The 23,413-nt window shown below is 32.2% G+C and overlaps 2 protein-coding genes across 4 annotated transcripts in view; both read left to right on the top strand.

The window, feature by feature from the left end:
- Window positions 1-23,413, top strand: part of LOC127699226 (ATP-binding cassette sub-family C member 5-like) — a 173,856-nt gene that overhangs the window by 118,246 nt on the left and 32,197 nt on the right. The window lies entirely within an intron of this gene.
- The window catches only part of LOC127737478 (ATP-binding cassette sub-family C member 5-like), a 73,720-nt gene that overhangs the window by 18,110 nt on the left and 32,197 nt on the right, over window positions 1-23,413 (top strand). For all 3 annotated transcript variants that reach the window (XM_052248198.1, XM_052248197.1, XM_052248199.1), the window contains exons 10-18: window positions 458-542; window positions 2,028-2,176; window positions 2,551-2,658; window positions 12,943-13,096; window positions 13,392-13,531; window positions 14,283-14,354; window positions 15,653-15,777; window positions 18,967-19,039; window positions 19,422-19,625. In XM_052248198.1, the coding sequence (XP_052104158.1) occupies window positions 458-542; window positions 2,028-2,176; window positions 2,551-2,658; window positions 12,943-13,096; window positions 13,392-13,531; window positions 14,283-14,354; window positions 15,653-15,777; window positions 18,967-19,039; window positions 19,422-19,625 (1,110 nt within the window). The remainder of the gene's footprint in view (window positions 1-457; window positions 543-2,027; window positions 2,177-2,550; window positions 2,659-12,942; window positions 13,097-13,391; window positions 13,532-14,282; window positions 14,355-15,652; window positions 15,778-18,966; window positions 19,040-19,421; window positions 19,626-23,413) is intronic.

The following is a 23,413-nucleotide window of genomic DNA, read 5'->3' as shown; positions in this document are numbered from 1 at the left end:
AGGTAATAGGTTGAGTTCTTACAAAATGAGTAATCCTCACCAAATGTCGTTGACATGTGGGCTAATATCAGCTTTGAATTAGAATTTGAATAATAGATTATTTTAAGCCATCCGATGCTTTTTTTTTGGCTTCAGGTGGGAAATAAAAGTCTGGTTTATATTTAAATAATATAGAAATTAAAATACAATGTAGTTTCATATATCCATTAATATACATGAATATTAATTTAAAATTTGAGGTTTCTTTGATCATATACCAGTATATATGTCATTGATGAAATTAAGTTTGTTTATTAATGCTTTAACGTTTATTTACAGTAGGAGTCATGTTTGTGTTACCAAAGCATTCTAAGGTTTTAAAATAAACAGAATATCTGTTGCTTGTAGTTAAGACGTAAATAACTAAGACCAAGTCTGTTTTCCAGGTATGATTGACAATCTTTGTTTTAATTATTAGGTACAACGAATGACGGAGTTACTGAATTGTATAAAACTGATAAAGATGTATGCATGGGAGAAACCATTCGCAAAGAAAATTTCAGGTTTGATGTTTGATGTTTTATAGGTTTGGGAGAGTAACTATTTTACCAGTCCAATTGTTTTCACAATATTCCATAAGTTTCGTATTATAGCTCAATATTGCATACATTTACATTTTAATAGCAACTGACCATGTCCACTTTGTGAAAAATGTCCTTTATCTGAGAGCTCCACTGACTCGAATTGTTATTGTTCCAAGGAAATAATTTTTTGTTAGTCTATTATTGTCTGATTCCATCTTCTGACCATGCAAATCCACCATCTGAATGTTAGCTTTAGCCATCCTAGTTCACTGTCCAGAGTATCCTCTTGAGCAAATCTGTGTGATACCAAAAAGTATCTATCAACACAGTTGTGTACAGCTTCAGCGGAGTGGTATTTTTAAATCCTCAAACACCACCACAATAGTCAATAACTGGTACGACTCAAAAGGGTTTCAAATGTTTTAAATTAAAAGTCCTAAAAATTGTGAATTTTTTATATCAATCCCTCCAGCTTTACCTAATGGTTTGGTGGCAACACTAAAATCCATTTTATCATGGAAAATAACGATAAGATATTTGTATTGAGTTACATATTATAAACTGTTATTTTCTATCTTGAAATCAAAGTTGGCTTTGTTGAACATGCTGTTTTCTAAAACGGTTGACATTTGATTTTGAACAGTTCATACCAAGTCTCCAGCGTTGGCATCAACTGTACAAAACATCCATGCATATAATTTTTTGGTCTCTGTTAGTATAACAATGTTGTCTGCATATAAAAGAAGACTGATTATTTCATTATCACACAGTATTCCAGTCACTAGATCTCTTATTTCAGTTGCTAAATTGTTCAAAAATAAAGTAAACAAAGTAAGTGATAAATTATCCCCTTGGCAGACACCATTTGAACACTGTAACCAATTTGTACAATGATCATTAAGCAGACAAAGGATTCTATGTCAATATATAAACTAGATATAGCATTATACATGTACCAATCAATTGTAGTTTGTATTTTATTATGTTGTTACTGATGACAAAATGAAGGTCAAGTCCAATATTGATGTTTTCACTTTTACCGTTCAGGAGTTATAAATGGTTGTTAATAGATATTTTTAAATTGTGATATGTTGTCGCTAATAACAAAATAGAGATCATATTTGATATTGAAGATTTTCACTTCAGCTGTTCAGAAGTTATGGTTCTTGAAAGATTGGAAACTGGAACTTTTTTGTTCCTTGCAATAACTAATCATTATAAACTATTCAACCAATGCTTTTCAAAGTTTCATATGCTATTACTGATGACAAAATGAAGGTCAAATTCAATATTGATCATTTTCACTGTTGCCATTCAGGAGTTATGGTCCTTGATAGATTGGAAAACAGCACTTTATGACTTTATGACTTATGAACTGTTAGCCAATGCTCTTAAAATTTTATTATGTTGTTACTAATGATTTTCATTAGCTGAATGTATATCAATTGATTGGTATTTTTGTAGAGATCCGTAAACATGAGAGAGGTTACTTAGAGAGGACAGCCTTTGTACAGAGCGTTAGTCAGTCTATAGCACCAATGGTTCCTATTGTTTCTGGAATTTTTGTTATAACTGCTCATGTCATGACAGGAAATGACATCACAGCCACACAGGTAGGAATAATAAAGAACATTTAAGCAAGTTTAAAAATCTGGTCTTCACATTTTATATGAATTTTTCTAGGTAAATATCGGATGAAAAATTTTTCCCCACACAACAGGTGGGAAAAGAGATATAGTTAAGAACCAACACACACTCACAAACATGTGCGCACTGCAACAAAAAACATGAAAACTTATGGCTATCAGTTAAATTTTCAACTATGGTAACTATACATTTAAAGCTGAGTGACAGAGAAGATCATTTATATTAGCTTTTCTAGCTAATTCAGGAAACTCTTCGAAATTTAAACTTGTCAGTTTTACATGTGTCATTATAATTTTGATTATCTATCTTCTTATTTACATCAGTATTATTACTTTTTCAGGCCTTTACGCTTGTTGCTATATTTAATGCAATGAGATTTTCTCTAGGGGTAATCCCCTTTGCCATTAAAGCTTTGTCAGAGGTCAGGGTTTCACTTGACCGATGTAAGGTAAAAACAACAAAAATGTATAGGATTTTATTCTCTGCATGTGGAAAATTTTGTATGATTTCACTTTGCTTTATAATGCAAATCTTGCTATGACTCTTTAGCTCTCTACATAATCAAGACAATGGAGTGGTATTAACAAACTCAAATCAATAACGAAGTCTAAATTAAAAAGGTTGAATACAGGTGTAGGGAATGAATTTTATAACAAATATTGCAGGCCTTTGTTTTGATAGCTGTTTTTAATGCAATGAGAAATCCACTGGCTGCTTTACCACATGTCACCAATCAATTAGTTGATGGGTTTGTGTCTCAGAAACGAATGAAGGTAAAATCGTGGGCACTTGTAGTTTGACTCTCTGTTTTCTGTAACTGAACTTACACTTTACAATACATTGATATTGGTAATAGTATACTATAACACCTATTTTGTAGGCTTTTATACTGATAGCCATTTTTAATGCCATGAGGCACCCAATAGCGGGACTTCCATTAATTGTTAGTCACTTGGTTAATTGTTCTGTGTCAATGAAAAGATTTAAGGTAATTAATACTGGTTTTGGTATAGTCATAAACAATACTGTGTGTGCCTTCTGTGCATTGCTTAAACACTATTATCATAAAAATGACTCTAACAATTATACATTGAAACCTGCCTTTTAAAAGCTGTTTTTTTAATACCTGCAAAGTCTATCTGATCAATCTTGCATTTATTATAAAATAAGGAGATGTGGTATGATTGCCATTGTTACAACAATCCACCACATTCCAAATGACCATAATTTAAGAAAGTATAGGTCACTGTACAACCTTCATTGATGAGCAAAACCCTTTCAGATTGGTTCATAATATGTTACCATCTGTCATCCCTATCCTTTTACTTGGTTTATTGGGTTGCTGACATTTATTCCACAATTTTTTTTCATTTATAGTTTAAAAATTTAAAGCAATATTTTGACCGATTAAATTTAGACTAAGGTGTTATAGTAATGCAAGTTTGGTTAGTTTCTTCAAAATTGATACTATTTTGAATATATGGTGCACTTAAATATTTGCTTTATAATTATATAGTCAAATCATTAAAATTTTCTACATGAAATCTAGCTGTAGTAGCACTTATTTGTTTTAATTATTAGCACTTGTTTGTATATAATTATTTCTTGAAAAATGTTGACAGTTTCATATCAAACAATATATTACAGGGAGTGGAGAGAATTTACCAAACACAGTTTGCCTCAAAATGTATTTTTTCATATTTAAAGCATTTATACTGATGTGTATGTTACATAATTAACACTGTGATTATAAAAAAAAACAATGCAAACATTTGTTTTTCTAAACTTAAAATCTGCATAGAAATTTGAGCATAAAGATATAATCTGGTTAGATTATTCTTTGAGAAACTGTCAACAAATTTTCGTTATTATTTTCATTATAAAAAGATGTCAACCATATACTTATCAATGCATGTTGCTTTTAAAACTAACAACTTTATAATTTCTGTAGATATATATAGTGTCAACTTGAATATATTTCAGAGTATTCATTATTTTGCACATAAAAGGTACATCAGTAAACAGATTCATCCCAGAACTTCCTTAGACTAACATATATTTACCCTCATCTCCTTTTATTCAGAAATAATGAAAGTTTACCTCTATTAGATAGCAGAACAGATTTGAACAGTTTAATGTGTATTTTGCTAAAACAACAAATATATAGTACTGCAACTGACATCGAAAAAGAGTTTAGTGTACCGGAATAACAAAAAGCTGAATATTGTTTAAAATGATAGAATAATATATATATTTAAATATCGGTTGGTCGTAAAAAGTTTCTTTGGTCACATTTTTGTAATTTAGTTCGTTTACAGGGTACCCCTCAGTTAATGGTTTTTGGTAGTCTTTTTAAAATTAAGAAAAATAAATGTTTGTTTTAATTTCAGGCTCTCTTCCTAAATATCTTCAATGCACATACCAGAAAGGGTCCTCGGAATGCTGAAAACATATATAAAGTACCATTCTCGAACACAATTTTAAAACATAGTTGGCAGTATTTAAGTGAGAAATTCAATGCATTTTTCTTTGAAAACAAGAAAAAATATGAATCGAAAACAGCATTTTATATATTTGAGTATCAAAAATATGATATTTAGATACTGCATGCCAATTTAAATGAATAAACTTGCATAATTCTGTTTAAAACCCAGAAATTAAAACTGCTCTCATTCCTCTTTTTTAATTATGGATATAAAATCCGACAATCAGGTCCATTTTCATAGTAACCATTTATCAAGTTCAATTATTAGGTTGTATTGTTCAACAATTAATTTGATAGTTTTGAGGTCAAAGAAAAGTTATATTATGGCTATGACAGATTATCAAATTACAACATTAGAAAACATTCTAATCAATTACTTAATTAAAGATTGTTGAGACTACACATTTTCATCAGGATAATCCCACCAAGAGCATGTCCAAGGCATAAAACTGATTTTGTTTTACACTGAACCAATAGGTAAAACAAATAAGAATAGGCATATTACAGATTAGAAAATAAGTTTGTTATATGTTGTGCTGAAAAATGATAAGCAATGTAAAAGCTGATTGATGTGAAAAGGATAAGGTCACATCTACATTTTTTATGTCATAAAATGGAAAAAAATCAGAAGGCTCAACATTAATGCCATTTTGATATGGTGGTTCTTCATGCGAATAGTCAAACTTGTCATTTTGGCATACTTTGCAATTTATGCATGTGATCAAATCGTTTTTGTAGCATTTTACTTAACATATTTCAGAAAATTCAGTCTGTTTGTCTCAAGTTTAAATCAATGGTATATTTAAGTTTTGACCTTAAACCTGAATTTCGAAAAAAAATGTGGCCATACTGGGTTTTTATGATTAAACATTTTTTATTGTACACAATTTCCTCTAACAATATGCAATATAGCTGTGTGTTCTTCCGGTACATTAATGTAAAAAAAAAATAACTTTGGTTGCAGTACTAATATAATGTATTAATATATCCAAGTATCTTAAAGTAGACTTGAAGGGTAGAAAACACTCATTATAACTCTAGTAATGTAGGGGGAGGTAAACCTTATCCATTCTTCAATCCATCCCTGTGTTTCTGATATATTGCTACATATTGTATTGTTCAGATTCTGTATGAATTGGGCATTTTGTCTGTAATTTATAATGTTGAGTTTCAGATTTACTGGGCCGTTACTTCCTGTTTGACAAAACATTGCATGCAACTTCTTGTTGTATTTCCTTGACCTGTTCTGTTAGAAACAAACAGCTGACCTAGTCTTTTCTTATAAGTATGGAGATATCTTTGAACAAATCTAGATGAGATCAGCCTTTTTCAGGTTTTTACACTTATTGCTCTGTATAATAGTATGCGGATATCAGTAGGACTAATACCTGGAACTGTGAGATATTTATCTGAATTACAAGTTGCTGGGAGTAGGATGAAGGTAACATAATAATCAATGCTTAAATCTTCACCAACAATATCAAGATATTCAGATTGTCATTCAAACCTGCTCACTACTGGCTGATAACCAGTTACCGTCACTACACATTCTATGCAATAGAGGACATTTTGTATACATATGATTTACTGCTATTTACTGCAGACAAATAACTTATTTGATTTTTGTCTATCCTTTAGTAAGGGAGGGAAGACTAAGGCATACTGTTTCTGGCGGCTGTGTCATTGTCTAGTATCTAGTAGGGGAGGGGAGACTTAGACATGCTGTTTCTGGCGGTTGTGTCATTGTCTAGTATCTAGTAGGGGAGGGGAGACTTAGGCATACTGTTTCTGGCGGCTGTGTCATTGTCTAGTATCTTGTAGGGGAGGGGAGACTTAGGCATGCTGTTTCTGGCCGATAGGTTATTGTCTAGCCTTTAGTAGGGAGGGAGGGGAGACTGAGGCATGCTGTTTCTGGCGGTTGTGTCATTGTCTTGTATTTAGTAGAGAAAGTGAGACCTAGGCATACTGTTTCTGGCGGATAGGTTATTGTCTAGTCTCTAGTAGGGAGGGGAGACTGAGGCATACTGTTTCTGGTGGCTGTGTCATTGTCTAGTATCTAGTAGGGGATGGGAGACTTAGGCATGCTGTTTCTGATGGCTGTGTCATTGTCTAGTATCTAGTAGGGGAGGGGAGACTTAGGCATACTGTTTCTGATGGCTGTGTCATTGTCTAGTATCTAGTAGGGGAGGGGAGACTTAGGCATACTGTTTCTAGTGGCTGTGTTGATGGCAGCATCGACATTTTGTTGGAAGTTTGTGAATAGGTCAGTTTAAGGGGAACCACAAATGGTAAGTCAATGATATTTGGTATACATTTGTATTAGTTATGGCACATCTCATTGCAATGGAGATCATTTGGCCCTGCCCTCTCATTTGTGGTCTAGTGAATTTGAAACTTTGGTTAGTTTGAATGTTAAAGTTTGTGATTATGTCAGTTTTAGTGGAACCACTAATGTTAAGACTATAAATTTAGTATGCAATTGTATCAGCATTAGCCTATCTAATATCAATGGAGATTATTTGGCTCTGGACCCTAAGTCATGGTCTTTTGACTTTGAAACTTTTGCTTAATTTACATATTAAAGTTTTTGATAAGGTTAGTTTAGATTAAAACTAATAGGGATATAATTTGGCCCTGCACCTTCAGTCATGGTTCATAGTCTTTGAATGTTTTGAGTAGTTTACATGTTTAAGAATTGCCATTTTAAATTTCAACATTTGCATTTTACTATCAAATTACATACAGGTGAGACATATCTCTGGGTCAACAGTTTATTGTTTGTTTGATTTGATTAAAACAGTGAGATGCTGTGATTTCCCATTTTTCAGCGCATTGTGGGTAGATTCATGTGCAGGGATATGACTTCATCACTTTATGATGTCCTCGATTTAGCTAATTTACCGTTTTCAGACATTTCAATAGCAAAACTTGCTTTAGAAGAAACATTTCTTTCATAGGATTTAAAAAGGTTGATAAATTGGGAAATCAAATTCTATCTTCTTCCACAAAACAGGTCTGTTTAGATTTAGCGAAAGTAAGTTGAGCTTCAGAATTTAGACTGAATAATGATATTATACCTCCTTTTCTTCATAACCCAAATAGTATGATAAGACATTAATATTCAGATTAAGTGAACATTTCTATTATTTAGTAGCTAGATTCTTACATGACGGTAACTGGTCCTCGTACCCATAAAACTTCATGGAACATTGCCATATGCGCCTTTAAGTAATCCTGCTTTTGGTAGCCCTTTATATGTTACAAGAATGTTTCCAACCAGAGTTCCTGTTAAAAAAAATGAGAAAAACTGTGAAGTTACACTGACCATAATTGGTACTGGACCAGTATGTGTATTTGAATTTAAGAGGGAAAATCTAATCTATTATATTTAAGTTCAACTTGGATTTTCACTATTGCTGCAATGACCTCTCCTATGCTACCTCCCTCTATCTGTCTCCATGCAACTAGAAATAATTATTGTTTATTTAAAACATATTAATACCACATGTGATTGTTTTAGGAAGAAGAAATAAAGGATACTGTTCATTTTTGGGTTTTACTTCTTCTTGTAAAGTGTAGATCTCATCAGCAGCTATCAAAATGAAGAACTGAAAACCTTTTTTAATTTGATCAAGTTTTTACAAGCTAACTCGTGTATGCTTAAATTATGATTCAAACCAGTTTCACTTGAGAAATAAGTATTAAAAGATTAATGATATTCATTACTACTTTGCCTGTCAGATTAACAGACAAACCACAGCAAATTAACCCTTGTAAGTAACTGTTTTGATGACAGGATATTTAATAAAAAAAAAAAAAAAAAAAACAAGAAGTCTAAACAATACGAACGTTTTGGAAGCTTTGAAACAAAATCCCATATGATGGATTTTTTTGTTATTTCCAATCACTAAGTTTGAAATAAATCTCCTACGATTTTGTTTGTTTGATTGATTTGATTTGATTTTATTGATGAGGAAGTCGGAGTGCCCAGAGAGAACCACCAAACTTCTGTAGGAAAACTGACATTTCTAGTCAATTAAGATTGGAGTCGAGTGCACCTGCCACTTTTGGGATTCAAACTCACAACCTCAGTGTTGACTGGCTAGTGATTCAGTAGTTCGACTACTTAGACCACTCGGCCACCGAGGCCCCTTGATTTTGTTTGATTAGTTTAAATCAATGTAGGTTTTCTATGGGTGTCAGGGTTAACTTGCTCACAGACTAACATGCTTTTTTTATTTAGAAAAAAAAGTTGTTTGTAGTAATTTAAATGTTAAAATAGTTGGCTAGGAATTGAAGAACAGTAAGATATTGATAAAGCTTAACACAGGGAAAGTAAATTTATTATTAATAGAAATGGTTGACATCTTCATTCTTCTAGATGTAGATAGATAGGTACATCTCACAGTTATCTGCTTAACCTTAGTTATCACTGCCATGAAATTAAACTGCAGCATTTTCAGTGATTGAATGGTCCTTGTCTAATTCAGAATATATCAGATTTCTGCTGTCATAGGATCAGTTCAAATTATACAGCAGATATATTTGCATAAATTGTTTGAATTTTGAAAAAAAAAACTGATTACCATTGGTTGACTTTTTTAATTTATAGATGTTGGTTAACAATAAGGTGGCCATTGTTTTGGAATAATGACAGTAACTTCTTTTTTAACATAGATTTCATAGTTTTTACCATTATAATTATTTATTGGATGTTGCAAAAAGCAAAAATAAACATGACATACAGGGACCAACCACAACTACTGGATCACATGTACCTTGCTGTCACAGTCACATAATTGCAATTTTCTTCTTACCTGCCTCCTTAACTATTTGCAATATCCCTTTTACCTTCCCAATACATTCTCAGACTTAACTATTTTCATTGTTAACAACAATAATATTCTCATTGTCTTATAGTTTATAAATATTTCTCTCATTGATAGTGACATGCATTGGTATATATGGTTGAGCTCTTTGGTTTTGAAGATGTATTGTCAAAGTAACAATGGACTGAAAAGTTGAACACCATTATATGTTAATATTTATGCATGTGGGATCTGTCTATATACCCACAAAAGGGGTTCATGGTTTAATAGTAAGAGTGGCAGCCGCTGATGACATTTTTTTCCAAATTGTTAGTTGTAATTAATTAAATTTTTCATAAACGATGCATACATCATGCACTTATCTCCTACATCTTTTATAAGCAGAACTTCTGAGATGCATGCATTTGACCACCTAAGCAATTCTGAAAAAAAGAACAAAATTAAGAGTCCAGGAACAAATTTATTTTAATAGATTTGGTGTTCAGGTTTTATCTTTCATTATGTTTCAATGCTTTTTTCATGGACCATTTTTTCTAAAGAAAGCTCTTTATTGTCAAGTTAGTACTGTTACTAATAGAATACTGTATTCAAACTAGCTTTTGTAAAACTGTTGTTCAAGATTCTGTTGGTAAGATGCAGTTGTTATATCATATGGGTGCATAGACATTTTGTTATTAAGTTAAAGCATGTACTAGGCATGAAGCTCCCCTGACCCTACTCATGTACTTGTTACTCAATCTTTTTTTTTTTACCAAAACAGCTATATATCCTTTCTTTTTATAAGTTAATCACGATTTAACATTATTAATTGTTACTGTCTTAGGTTTTGTTCTATCTGACTAATCTTTGGTAAATATAATCATATTGTTTGGCATAGAATTAAGATGAGGGTGCATATTAGAAGTTCTGTCCATAGCTTAATCCCCCCAAAAATGCCCAAAATAGTAGGAAGCATATCATGTAAACATTTATTGGTTATCATTGATAACAGGAAATTGCTACTTTGAGAATTTTAATTTAATGCTGGTTGTGGATATTGGCTTGACTAATTTTAAAAGACCTTCCTTTTTGCATGTAGGCATTTGTTTTAGTTGCAATTCTTAACTCAATGAAAAGAAGTATTGCACAAGCTGCGAAGCTTGTTAGAACTTTATCTGAAGTTTCTATAACGGCAGAGAGGATAAAGGTAATACTTACTACAACCCTCCCTAAAAAAATTACACAAAAAAATGTTAGAAAAAGTTTACACCTGAAATATGTTTGTCTAGTGTTCAAGAAAATCAATGTGTTACTTCATTTTTAGCCTTTTTCTCAAGTCTTTAGAAGATATTTAGTACACAATTGTATAATGAGTAGTAACAAATCAGTTTCAAAAAGAATGTGGGGCTTTACTCCTCAGTATTATTTTTATTTGATGCATTTATGAAGAAGCACTTATACTGATCATTGATATTTGGTATGATATTGCATTTGTATAACCACATTACATTTTCAAACTGAATATGAGGTTTCACCCTTCAGTTATATTCCCATTACCTGTTACTAAGGACCTTCGTCTCATGAAATGATACCTGTTACTAAGGATCTACATCTCATGTCATTATACCTGTTACTAAGGATCTACATCTCATGAAATGATACCTGTTACTAAGGACCTACATCTCATGTCATTATACCTGTTACTAAGGATCTACATCTCATGAAATGATACCTGTTACTAAGGACCTACATCTCATGTCATTATACCTGTTACTAAGGATCTACATCTCATGAAATGAAACCTGTTACTAAGGACCTACATCTCATGTCATTATACCTGTTACTAAGGATCTACATGTCATGAAATGATACCTTTTACTAAAGACCTACATCTCATGAAATGATACCTTTACTAAGGACACAAATCTAAAGAAATGCTACCTTTTACTAAGGAACTACATCTCATGTCATTATACCTGTTACTAAGGATGTACAACTTATGAAATGTAAACTGTTGCTAAGGACCTAAATCTCATGAAATGATACATGTTACTAAGGATGTACATCTTATGAAATGATAGCTGTTATTTAGGGTCTACATCTCATGAAATGAAACCTGTTACTAAGGAACTACATCTCATGAAATGTTACCTTTTACTAAGGGTCTACATCTCATGAAATGAAACCTGTTACTAAGGACCTTCATATCATGAAATGTTACCTTTTACTAAGGACCTACATTTAAAAAAAATGTTACCTTTTACTAAGGACACACATCTTAAGAAATAATACATTTTACTAAGTAACTACATCTCATGTCATTATACCTGTTACTAAGGATGTACAACTTATGAAATGTAAACTGTTGCTAAGGACCTAAATCTCATGAAATGATACATGTTACTAAGGATGTACATATTATGAAATGATAGCTGTTACTTAGGGTCTACATCTCATGAAATGAAACCTGTTACTAAAGAACTACATCTCATGAAATGTTACCTTTTACTAAGGGTCTACATCTCATGAAATGAAACCTTTTACTAAGGACCTACATTTAAAGAAATGTTACCTTTTACTAAGGACACACATCTTAAGAAATAATACCTTTTACTAAGTAACTACATCTCATGTCATTATACCTGTTACTAAGGATGTCCATCTTATGAAATGTTACCTTTTACTAAGGACCTACATCTCATGAAATGTTACCTTTTACTTAGGATCTACATTTCATTAAATGATACCTGTTACTAAGGATCTACATCTCATGAAATGTAAACTTTAACTAAGGACCTACATCTCATGAAATGTTACCATTTACTAAGGACCTACAACTTATGAAATGTTACCTTTTACTAAGGACCTACATCTCATGAAATGTTACCTTTTACTAAGGACCTACATTTAAAGAAATGTTACCTTTTACTAAGGACCTACATTTAAAGAAATGTTACCTTTTACTAAGGACCTACATCTCATGAAATGATACCTGTTACTAAGGATCTTTATTTCAGTTCTATTCCTGCTTTTATTAACTTAGTGTTGTGGCAAAGCAAGCTTTGTAGTCATGAAATTAGTTACATTTGTTACAGGGAACAAAAGTATAAACGTTGTAGAACAACACAATTGAAATTGTAGATAAATATTACTTTGAAACTAGTTTTATTTACTCTCATTAAATGTAAACATGAATATTCCTTTATTGTATAATTCAGGTTTTAAATAAATGAAATTTTATGTTTAATGTCAAAATGCACAGGATAAGTATTGAGAGACTATTTATGAAAAAAATAATTGCTCTTGACTATTTTCTATTTTGCTATGCAGATTTGTCAAATATTACATAATTTGCTTAAATCATTAAAGATAATAAAATAACGTGTGACTTGTATATTTAATTTGTTGTGTAATTAATATGTGAATTGTTCTGTTTTAGAGTGTGCTGCTGATGGAAGAAATCAAAGAATATCCCACCAAGATAAGTAACCCTCATCATATGGTGGTGATGAAAAATGCCTCATTTTCATGGGATGTTGATAACGCAAATATAGAAATAATAAAAGATGGCAGAATTGATATAGAAATAAAAGGTTAGCTATTCCTAATTTTGCACTGGAGCTTTATAACCTAACTTATTTATATTAATCGGTAAAGGAGCCATAACATACAGTGACTTGCTTTTTATCTTCGTCACTTGAACTCTGTTGGATAGTTTTCTCATTGGCTATCATACCACATCTCCTTATTTTTATACAGAGATATAAACCATAGAAGAATTATATTATGTAAATTAGTATTTTTCCTTTTCATCTGATTTCTATGGTATATCATTTCCCTCTTTATTCTTTTGTTGTACTCAATCTGTTATTATGTTATAAATTATAGTTAATGTTCCAAATGGAAAAGACATGTCCAGCAAACAGAGTATTGATGAGAAACAGAAACTTCAAGAAGATACAGATGATAACCAGAGCTCATCTTCTCCTGATAGAACCCTTCACAATATTGACTTTACCTTAGAAAAGGTAGAGACATCTTTATTATGGCTATACTTCAGTTTCATTGAGTTATTATTGAACCAAACATCAAAATGTATTACTTGGTTGCAGGAAGTGCTAATCCAGCTTATAGCATAGTGGTCTGGTTCCATTCAGCCTCAGTGGCTGAATGGTCTTAGTAGTTCATCTACTATATCACTAGCCTGTCTATACTGAGGTTGTGAGTTCAAACCCTGCACCTGTGAGGTGCATTTGACTCTATCTGAATTGACTAGGAATTGTCAGTTTTCCTGCCAAAGGTCGGTGGTTTTCTCCGGGTACACCGGCTTCCTCCACCAATAAAAGATGGTTGCCATGAAAAAGCCAAAGATCAATCAATTAATCTGCATGAAGTCTTGCACTTACTATTTTAATTCGTTTAGTTTTGCCAAAGTTTGCATACAAGCCTTTAGAAAATTTACAACTCATTGAACATTAATTTCGTGGACAAGCTAGAACAGATGAAATCCACAAAAATTGGTATTCCATGTATTATAATCAATCCAAAGTAAATAATTTCTGCCTATACCAGTTAGTTTGTTAATGCACAAATAAATCCTTGGAAACGGCTGAACAAAATTCAACCAAACTTGAATCTTCTACAGGACATGGACTTGTCCACATGATGTTCTTAATTTTCATCTTAGTTTTTTTTTTTAGGTTTCACTATTTCAAAACATGGACCTCACCATTTCTGCTTATATAATTTGAACAGATGACACACTTCTTGTTTTTGTAGGGTAAAATTATTGGTGTATGTGGCAGTGTTGGTAGTGGTAAAAGCTCCCTTATTTCTAGTATCCTAGGCAGGGTAAGTATGCATCATATCAATTCATATTCAGCTTTCAAAGATTGACGACAAGTTATGTTTGATCCTGCTTTAAAATATATAGTTATTTAAAAGATCTAGATACTGAAAACTGATTTATGTGGCTTCTTTCATGTGAACATGAAGAAATATGCAACTCTGTATTTGTTATTTGATTTGTTATAGCTGTTTTACAATAAGAAACAAGTGCTGTATTTTATCATTAACAGTATCATTATTGTTTCTTGATTTATCACTTATGCCTATTCATAATCATTATATGTAATATGCTCTTGAAGGGCAGATAATTGGTTAAATAGAGTATTCCTATTTGTATTTGTATCAATGTTTATTTTTTGATATAAAGTTATTCAGTAGATTTCATTTGATTATACCAAATCCACAGAGTTTAATAATCTAACGTGCAAAATGGTTGGTATACTGCATTGACCTTGTCCCTTCATTGCCCTCTGTCCATTTATTTGTTCATCTATCAAGTATATTTGTTATATATTTTTTTTTAGCTTTTTTGTATAAAGGTATGATTTGATATTTTATCCAGAAGTTTTTAAAGATGTTGAATTATACTGTATAATGGTGAGTTTATACCCTGGGTGCAACAGCAATGTGATGAGTCTGCATTGTTGCTGATGATATTGCTACCTTGACAAAACACTCTTAGGCTGTCTAAAGCAAGTTCAAATAATTTCAACTCTGTAGTAATTTTGATAAGGGTTGTTGATTTTGAACATGGTTTTATCACTTGGAATACAAAGTAAAACTGCAATAAAAAATATCCCATCACAGTTCAATAGCAGTCTCGTCATGTTACATCTTGTCGTAAGTCACATCGCTATCGCATTCAAAGTATAAACCCAGCCTAAGCCATTTCCAGATCTGACAAGCAATCATTGCTTAGGATACCGGGTAGTAGGGGACATTATGTTGACCTATCTGTTATTCCATCTGCCCTGTACCAAATTTTGATTAAGGTACTTTTTGGTCACACCATCTTGAAACATGTTCATTATAAAGTGAATTTTGAAATTACATGCTAAATTAGGGTTTTTTACAGTTTACTGAATATACAAATGTGATAGTTCGTGGCATGGTGTCATGTTCTTGTATAAGGTTCATAGTATATAATATGATGAACAATATCTTGAAGTAAAATTTTATGCTTTTTGTTCATGATTGTCTAGCGAATTCAATCTTGTTAAAATTAATTATTTAAAGATGACTTCTTGATTAGTTTGCATCTGGGACAAAGTTTTGAAAGCCGTATTTTTGACTTTTTGCAGATGAATTTAGTGGAAGGCAGGATTGGTGTAAGTGGTAGTCTGGCCTATGTCTCTCAGCAAGCCTGGATAATGAATGCCACAGTCAAAGATAATATTCTATTTGAAGAACTTTATGATGAAAAAAAGTAGGTTTTATATATAAAGAATAGAAATTATACTTGAGAACATGTAACTTGTATCTTTAGTATACAACAACTTTAGAATTTTAATCATTTTAAATCTTATCTAATATGCATGCTTATTAATGAAGTTTAGTATTTAAGTCCTTTTTGTTTTACATTATTCTGTAGATTCCGCTTCCTGTAAAAAAAATTTGAGCCTATAGTTCGGGGTTTCTTTGTTTGTTCTTCAGTCCAACCATCTCTCATAATCCTTATGTCTTTCATCCCTTCCATCCATGTGTGAAACAAATTATTTCCAGATGGTAACTTGATTATCCCTTGCTTGTTTGGAAGAAATTTATACAGATGGAAAATGTAGGGAAGGAGAGGAAGTCTATGGATTTTGTGACCAAGAGGTCAAAGATTATGATCTCTGTTTATGATCTCTGTTACTCAAAAAAAAGAATTTTCTTGACAAATGGTTTCTGGATGGTAACTTGAGTTTCACATGGTTGATTGGAATGAAACCTATACAAATAGAAGATAAAGGGAAGGAGAAGAAACGATTGATTTTGGGGTTAATAGGTCAAAAGTAAGGTCACTGTAAAAACAGTAAAAAAAACATAACAAAAATCAAATGGTAAAAAAAATGTTTTCCAGATGGTAACATGAGTTTTCATTACTTGTTTGGAATGAAATTTATACATGTGAAATATATAGGTAAATGGAAGAAGCCTATTTATTTTTGGGGCAAAAGATCAAAGGTCAAGGCCACTGCTACTGAAAAACAAATAATAGAAAAATGGTTTCTGGATTGTAACTTCGGTTTCCCTGGCTTGATTGGAAGAACACTTTTACAGATGGAAGATTTAGGATAGGGAAAGAAGCCACTTGCTTTCAAAAGTCAAGGTCACTGCTGATAAAAAAAATTGATCTAGTTTCGACATGGTATCTGTATGAATACGTTGTCGATACCAATACTGGCTTTAATACAACGGTATTCCACTATGAATTTAAACACATTTATACAGGTGAAAAATAATTTATAATAGTACATGTTTTACTGTCTTTCCAAGAGAACAGGTATTTTTTATACTCTTGAATTTAAAGGGCTTTTTTATTCAATGTTTCAATGTGCAGCTCCGAGAGCATCAGTTGGCAGTGCTTTAAGCTTCTTGTTGTTGCATTGCTTTGAAAACAAGTTCTCATTTTTTTTTTTTACATGTCCAATTTATATCTCAAGTCCTACTGAATATTTTTTTATAGATTTTCAACACAGTATTGATGCCATTTTTTTTGTCTTGTGAGTCAGTTTTTGTCTCGCCTTGACGAAGTCCAAAAGCAAGACATAGGTATGCTGTTTCCGGCGGCGGCGTCAACAATGTATTAGTTTGTGATTAGGTCTAGTTTATGGTGAACCACAAGTGGTAGGTCAATCATATTTGGTATGCAGTTGTATTAGCATTGGCACACCTCATTTTCATGGAGATTATTTGGCCCTGCCCCCTCAGTCATGGTCTATTGACTTTGAAACTTTTGCTTAGTTTACATGTATTAGTTTGTGATAAGATCAGTTTAAGATGAACTGCTTATGTTAAGTCAATGATTTTTGGTATGCAAATTTATTGGCATTTGCAAGTATCGTTCCATGCAGATTATATAGCCCCACCCCTGATCATGGTTCATTGACTTTGAAACTTTTACATAGTTTACAAGTTAATGTTTGTGTTTAGGTTTGTTTAGAGGGAACGACTTATGAAAAGTCAATGGTATTTGGTATGCATTTGTATTAGCATTGGCACATCTCATTCACATGGAGATTGTTTAGCCATGTACCTTCAGTCATGGTTCCTTAGTCTTTGAATATTTGCATAACTTACATGTTAAAGTATTGCTATTTTAATTTCAACATTTGCATTATCAAAATTACAAAAAGGCGAGACCAAGGATCCGGAAATTTTTCCACACAATTTCGGTCATTTTGAGATGATTGAAAAGTTGGTGCCCCTTTCCAAATTGTCGATGTCAACTTGACTAGATTCATAGCATCAACGAAATTGTATTGCTGTTTCATCGCATTTACTAAGTAAATGTCTTACCATTACCATGAAGAACAGTTTAGGGAAGGCAATAGTTTAAAATTAAAATGATTTTAATGACTCAAAATGGTAAATCTCTCAGACATCGCTTACGTGTCTTTCGATTTGACAAAAGTTAAAACCGGAAGTTTGCGATAAAGTTAAAGTACGAATAATTCCGGATTCATTTCCGGGATTTGTTTTGTTTATCAAATTGACAGTGCAAAATGGCGATTAAGAAATCCGATTTCAAACATTGAGTCAATGAAATGACCGAAATTACTTCTTTAAAAAAATAAAATTTGTCCTAAATCCCAATTACTCGTTTAGGACAAATAGTTTCATCTTAGGACATGACTGGCATATATGACCGTTTCCGGACCCTTGGGCGAGACATATCTCTGTGATAACAGTTTATTTAACTTATGAAGAATAATCAAAGATAATAGTCCTCTCTTCATTTTGGTACTGAATAACACATTGAAAAAGGTCACACCATACTATAATGCACTATTTATATATTTTTTCCCTTGATTCCTCAAGCTTATATTTTATATGCTCTTTTCTTTTTCCTTCACAAGTCCAACTGAAATATAAAAATGTTTGAAAACTAATCAATTGCTTGTACTTCGAAATGTTTACTGGTTTACATATGTAAAGTAAAAACACATTGTAAATATATACAGTAATGATATTCCCTGCTATGTTTTTGAGAGACAATAAAATATTGATATAAAATTTCTTCAAACTGATGCTATGAAATATCAGCTGCTAGTCACAATTTGAAACGTTTTGTTTAATGAGTTCAGCAAATGAGTTCAAAAAGGCTTCATATTATGTTGATCAGCTGACAATATCAATATCAATATGATGACTTTTTTTATTTGTATTTTTCATGATTTTTGTTTTTGTTTTACCAGCAAACATGAAGAGGACTTGATAAGTTCAGGTCAAAGTTATTAAGCCAGGGCAAGCATATTGATGTTTCAATGCTGTGATATGCAATTTTATGAAGAGCTGATCAGTGTGATACAGGCAAAGGGAATACCTCTTATGTAATAATGTTTGATGTTTTATATTCCTTTATACTAAGATCAATACATGGAAATAAATTATACCATTTTTATATTTTCAGATACAATGATGTTATCCATGCCTGTTGTTTACAAGAAGATATAGAATCTTTTGTGTCTGGCAGTGAAACAGAAGTAAATATAAATGGATTTTTTTTTTAAACTAATTCATTGAAAATCTATATGCAATCTTTTAATAATGGTTTTAATTTGTGCTATGGGTTTCCTATGCTTTTATGTAATTGAAATTGTGTCTACTTTCACCAAAATTATTTCTATGTTTGGCCTATTTAGGGTACATTGTAAATGACAAGACTTGAATCCAAAATCATAATTCTATTTCGCTTTCTCACATGTTTTTGCATCAACCTGAAACCCTTTTCGTCTTGAAACAGCGGCTTTTTTAGATGAAATATTTCATATAGATTGATATGCATTGAAGAATGACAATAGTGATTGCAAGAATAACTTTGAGATGAGGATTTGGCCCTCACAAATACCTTGTTATCTTTTGTAGATAGGTGAGAAAGGTATAAATATGAGTGGTGGCCAGAAGCAGAGGATCAGTTTGGCCAGGGCTCTGTATGCAGATAAAGATGTATATTTATTGGACGATCCTTTATCAGCAGTAGATATACATGTAGGAAGACATATCTTTACTGAATACCTGACTAAAGCCCTCAAAGGGAAAACTGTAATCTTTGTTACTCATCAGTTACAGGTAATATACATGTAGAGAGACATATCTTAATTGAATACCTGACCAAGGCCATCAAAGGGAAACCTGTAATCTTTATTACTGGTCAGTTACAGGTAATATACATGTAGAGAGATATATCTTTACTGAATACGTGATCAAGGCCCTCAAAGGGGAAAACTGTTATCTTTGTTACTCATCAGTTACAGGTAATATACATGTAGGAAGACATATCTTTACTGAATACCTGACCATGGGCTTCAAAGGGAAAACTGTAATCTTTGTTACTTCTCAGTTACAGGTAATATACATGTAGAGAGACATATCTTAATTGAATACCTGACCAAAGCCCTCAAAGGGAAAACTGTTATCTTTGTTACTGGTTAGTTACAGGTAGTATACATGTAGAGAGACATATCTTTACTGAATACCTGACCAAGGCCCTCAAAGGGAAAACTGTAATCTTTGTTACTGATGAGTTACAGGTAATATACATGTAGAGAGACATATCTTAATTGAATACCTGAACAAGGCCCTCAAGGGAAAACTGTAATCTTTGTTACTCCTCAGTTACAGGTAATATACATGTAGAGAGACATATCTTAATTGAATACCTGAACAAGGCCCTCAAGGGAAAACTGTAATCTTTGTTACTCATCAGTTACAGGTAATATACATGTAGAAAGACATGTCTTTACTGAATACCTGACCAAAGCCCTCAAAGGGAAAACTGTTATCTTTGTTACTGGTTAGTTACAGGTAATATACATGTAGAGAGACATATCTTAATTGAATACCTGATCAAAGCCCTCAAAGGGAAAATTGTAATCTTTGTTACTCCTCAGTTACAGGTAATATACATGTAGAGAGACATATCTTTACTGAATACCTGACCAAAGCCCTCAAAGGGAAAACTGTAATCTTTGTTACTGATGAGTTACAGGTAATATACATGTAGAGAGACATATCTTATTTGAATACCTGACCAAAGTCCTCAAAGGGAAAACTGTAATCTTTGTTACTCATCAGTTACAGGTAATATACATGTAGAGAGACATATCTTTACTGAATTCCTGACCAAGGCCCTCAAAGGGAAAATTGTAATCTTTGTTACTCATCAGTTACAGGTAGTATACATGTAGAGAGACATATCTTTACTGAATACCTGACCAAGGCCCTCAAAGGGAAAACTGTTATCTTTTGTTACTGATGAGTTACAGGTAATATACATGTAGAGAGACATATCTTTACTGAATACCTGACCAAGGCCCTCAAAGGGGAAACTGTAATCTTTGTTACTCCTCAGTTACAGGTAATATACATGTAGAGAGACATATCTTTACTGAATACCTGACCAAGGCCCTCAAAGGGAAAACTGTAATCTTTGTTACTCATCAGTTACAGGTAGTATACCTGTAGAGAGACATATCTTTACTGAATACCTGACCAAGGCCCTCAAAGGGAAAACTGTTATCTTTTGTTACTGATGAGTTACAGGTAATATACATGTAGAGAGACATATCTTTACTGAATACCTGACCAAGGCCCTCAAAGGGGAAACTGTAATCTTTGTTACTCCTCAGTTACAGGTAATATACATGTAGAGAGACATATCTTTACTGAATACATGACCAAGGCCCTCAAAGGGAAAACTGTAATCTTTGTTACTCATCAGTTACAGGAAGTATACATGTAGAGAGACATATCTTTACTGCATACCTGACCAAGGCCCTCAAAGGGAAAACTGTTATCTTTGTTATTGATCAGTTACATGTAACATACAATGCTTTCATGCTGTGAGTATTACCCTCTATTTACAATCCTTTGTTGCAGAAAGCAAGGATTTCTTGTTTCACTCTTTTAAAACATGTTAAAGCTGTTAAACTCTTTGATTTTATCAGTTGCAATATCTAATTGTAGGTTTCACAATTATGTTCTGAAATTTGATGTTGCTTTTCATTTTAAATTTATGGGGTAAATTACAACTCATTAAATTTTAGACACAAAATTGATCCTAAATATTCAATTGCACTTTGTTGAGTATTTATATAAAAAAAAAAAATTGTTTCTCAAAAATCAATCCTTAGTTGCTCTGTAGCTTGTAAAATTTTAATTGAAAAGATATTAGTGCATTAATATATTCATGCAATAATATGTTCTTTAGAAATGCAATGCAGCATTACCATTTCTATACCATAATATTTGATAAATGTCTAAATATCTGGTGTTGTTAGCCTTTCCTGAAAAGTAATATTATGTTTGATTATAATTAATCTCGACTATAAAACCACAAAACCTGTAGGTAACTGCCTTTACAGCGCATTCGTGCTTTGATTATTTATAGTACAGTTTATAGTTCTAATTAAAAGTTCATTAGTTGCTCTTTGAAATAGGGATCGACAGATTTTCAAAGACATGTCTTATCCAAAAATTTATATCTTAGGCATTTCAACTAAATTTTCAAATTCAGAAAGGAATATCCAAAAGGTGTTCATGAATAGCTATCTGCTTAAAAATACCAATTCACTATTCAAACCATATTTATTTATTCTCTACCTTCTCTGTGATTCAATAAATTATAAAGCCATCCACTTTTCTTTTCTTAAACAATTCTTTTCAATGATCAAAAGTTTTGAAGAGCAAAACACACATAGAAGTAAAAGAACATGAAGTAAGGTCCAAGTTATGCTGCTTGTAAAGAAGTGAAATTTTCACTTCTGGGTTCTTTTAGTAAGGGGGACAATCAAATAGATCTGTCAATTGGGCGTCAAACAAAACTAAATAAAAATTTGCATTTAATAATACCACAACCACAAGACAAACACAAAACATAAATATACACATATGAAACAACCTCTCCACGACCTCTCTTCTATCTCACATAGACAATGACAAATACACCGAACTAAATACACTTAACTAAAAGTTAAAATTAAAAGTAAATAAATAAATTAGTCCATCACAGTCCATAAATCACAAGTCTATATCAATCCAGAAATCTCAAAGGTTGTTCTCGATTGATCCGAATTACTATACTGTTCAAATTTACAGTCTGTCAACTTGACAAATATTGAAAAACCAATACTTTGACAACATAACGTTAAATACTTCAGTCTCTGAGACAAACTGTCAAACAAGTTTCTGCTATGTTTTAAATTGTAATTGTCCCGAAACAAATTCACTGACGGACTATTTAACCACACAGATATTCAGGTTGTTGTAATACTTAATACTTGAAAACTATCTGTTCCATTTAAACTATCAAATGTTAACCATACACACAGTATATATTTATCCTCATCTGAGATTCAACTTTATATATAGGAAATTGTCCCATTTTACTTATCACTCCTTTCTTTTAATGGTCTAAAATACTTCCATAACTCAACAAGTCCCCTGGGAAAGAAACAAAACACAATTTTAAATAACGGACCGATTTAATCCCGAATAAACGTAATAATTTGACAACCGTGCGCGCCATAATTACAATATGACAAACAAAATTTGATATCTCGTGCGAATATTTGAAACAGAAGACATAAGGGCGGGGCATGGTGTGTTTGTGTGACAAAACCTACCTGGGAGTTCTTTATTGTCCTGATGGACAAAATATTAATGAATTCTCCTGAACTGATCATTCCTGATATAATATCTGCCCTGACAATAGTCAAACTCCAACTCCAAGTTCCAGTCAGTTTTCAACATCTGACTTCAACACAGTCCAGGTGTTATACTGACAACACCTTATCTCAAGACTAGTGTTTCTAAATTAACCTGCCTAACCAGTTTCTCACCTTCACATTACCTGTTTG

Source organism: Mytilus californianus, unplaced genomic scaffold (genome assembly GCF_021869535.1).
Source record: "Mytilus californianus isolate M0D057914Y unplaced genomic scaffold, xbMytCali1.0.p SCAF_4, whole genome shotgun sequence".
Classification (NCBI taxonomy): Eukaryota; Metazoa; Mollusca; class Bivalvia; order Mytilida; family Mytilidae; genus Mytilus; species Mytilus californianus.
Note: the sequence above shows the minus strand (reverse complement) of the source record. Positions and strands in the feature narration are given on the sequence as shown.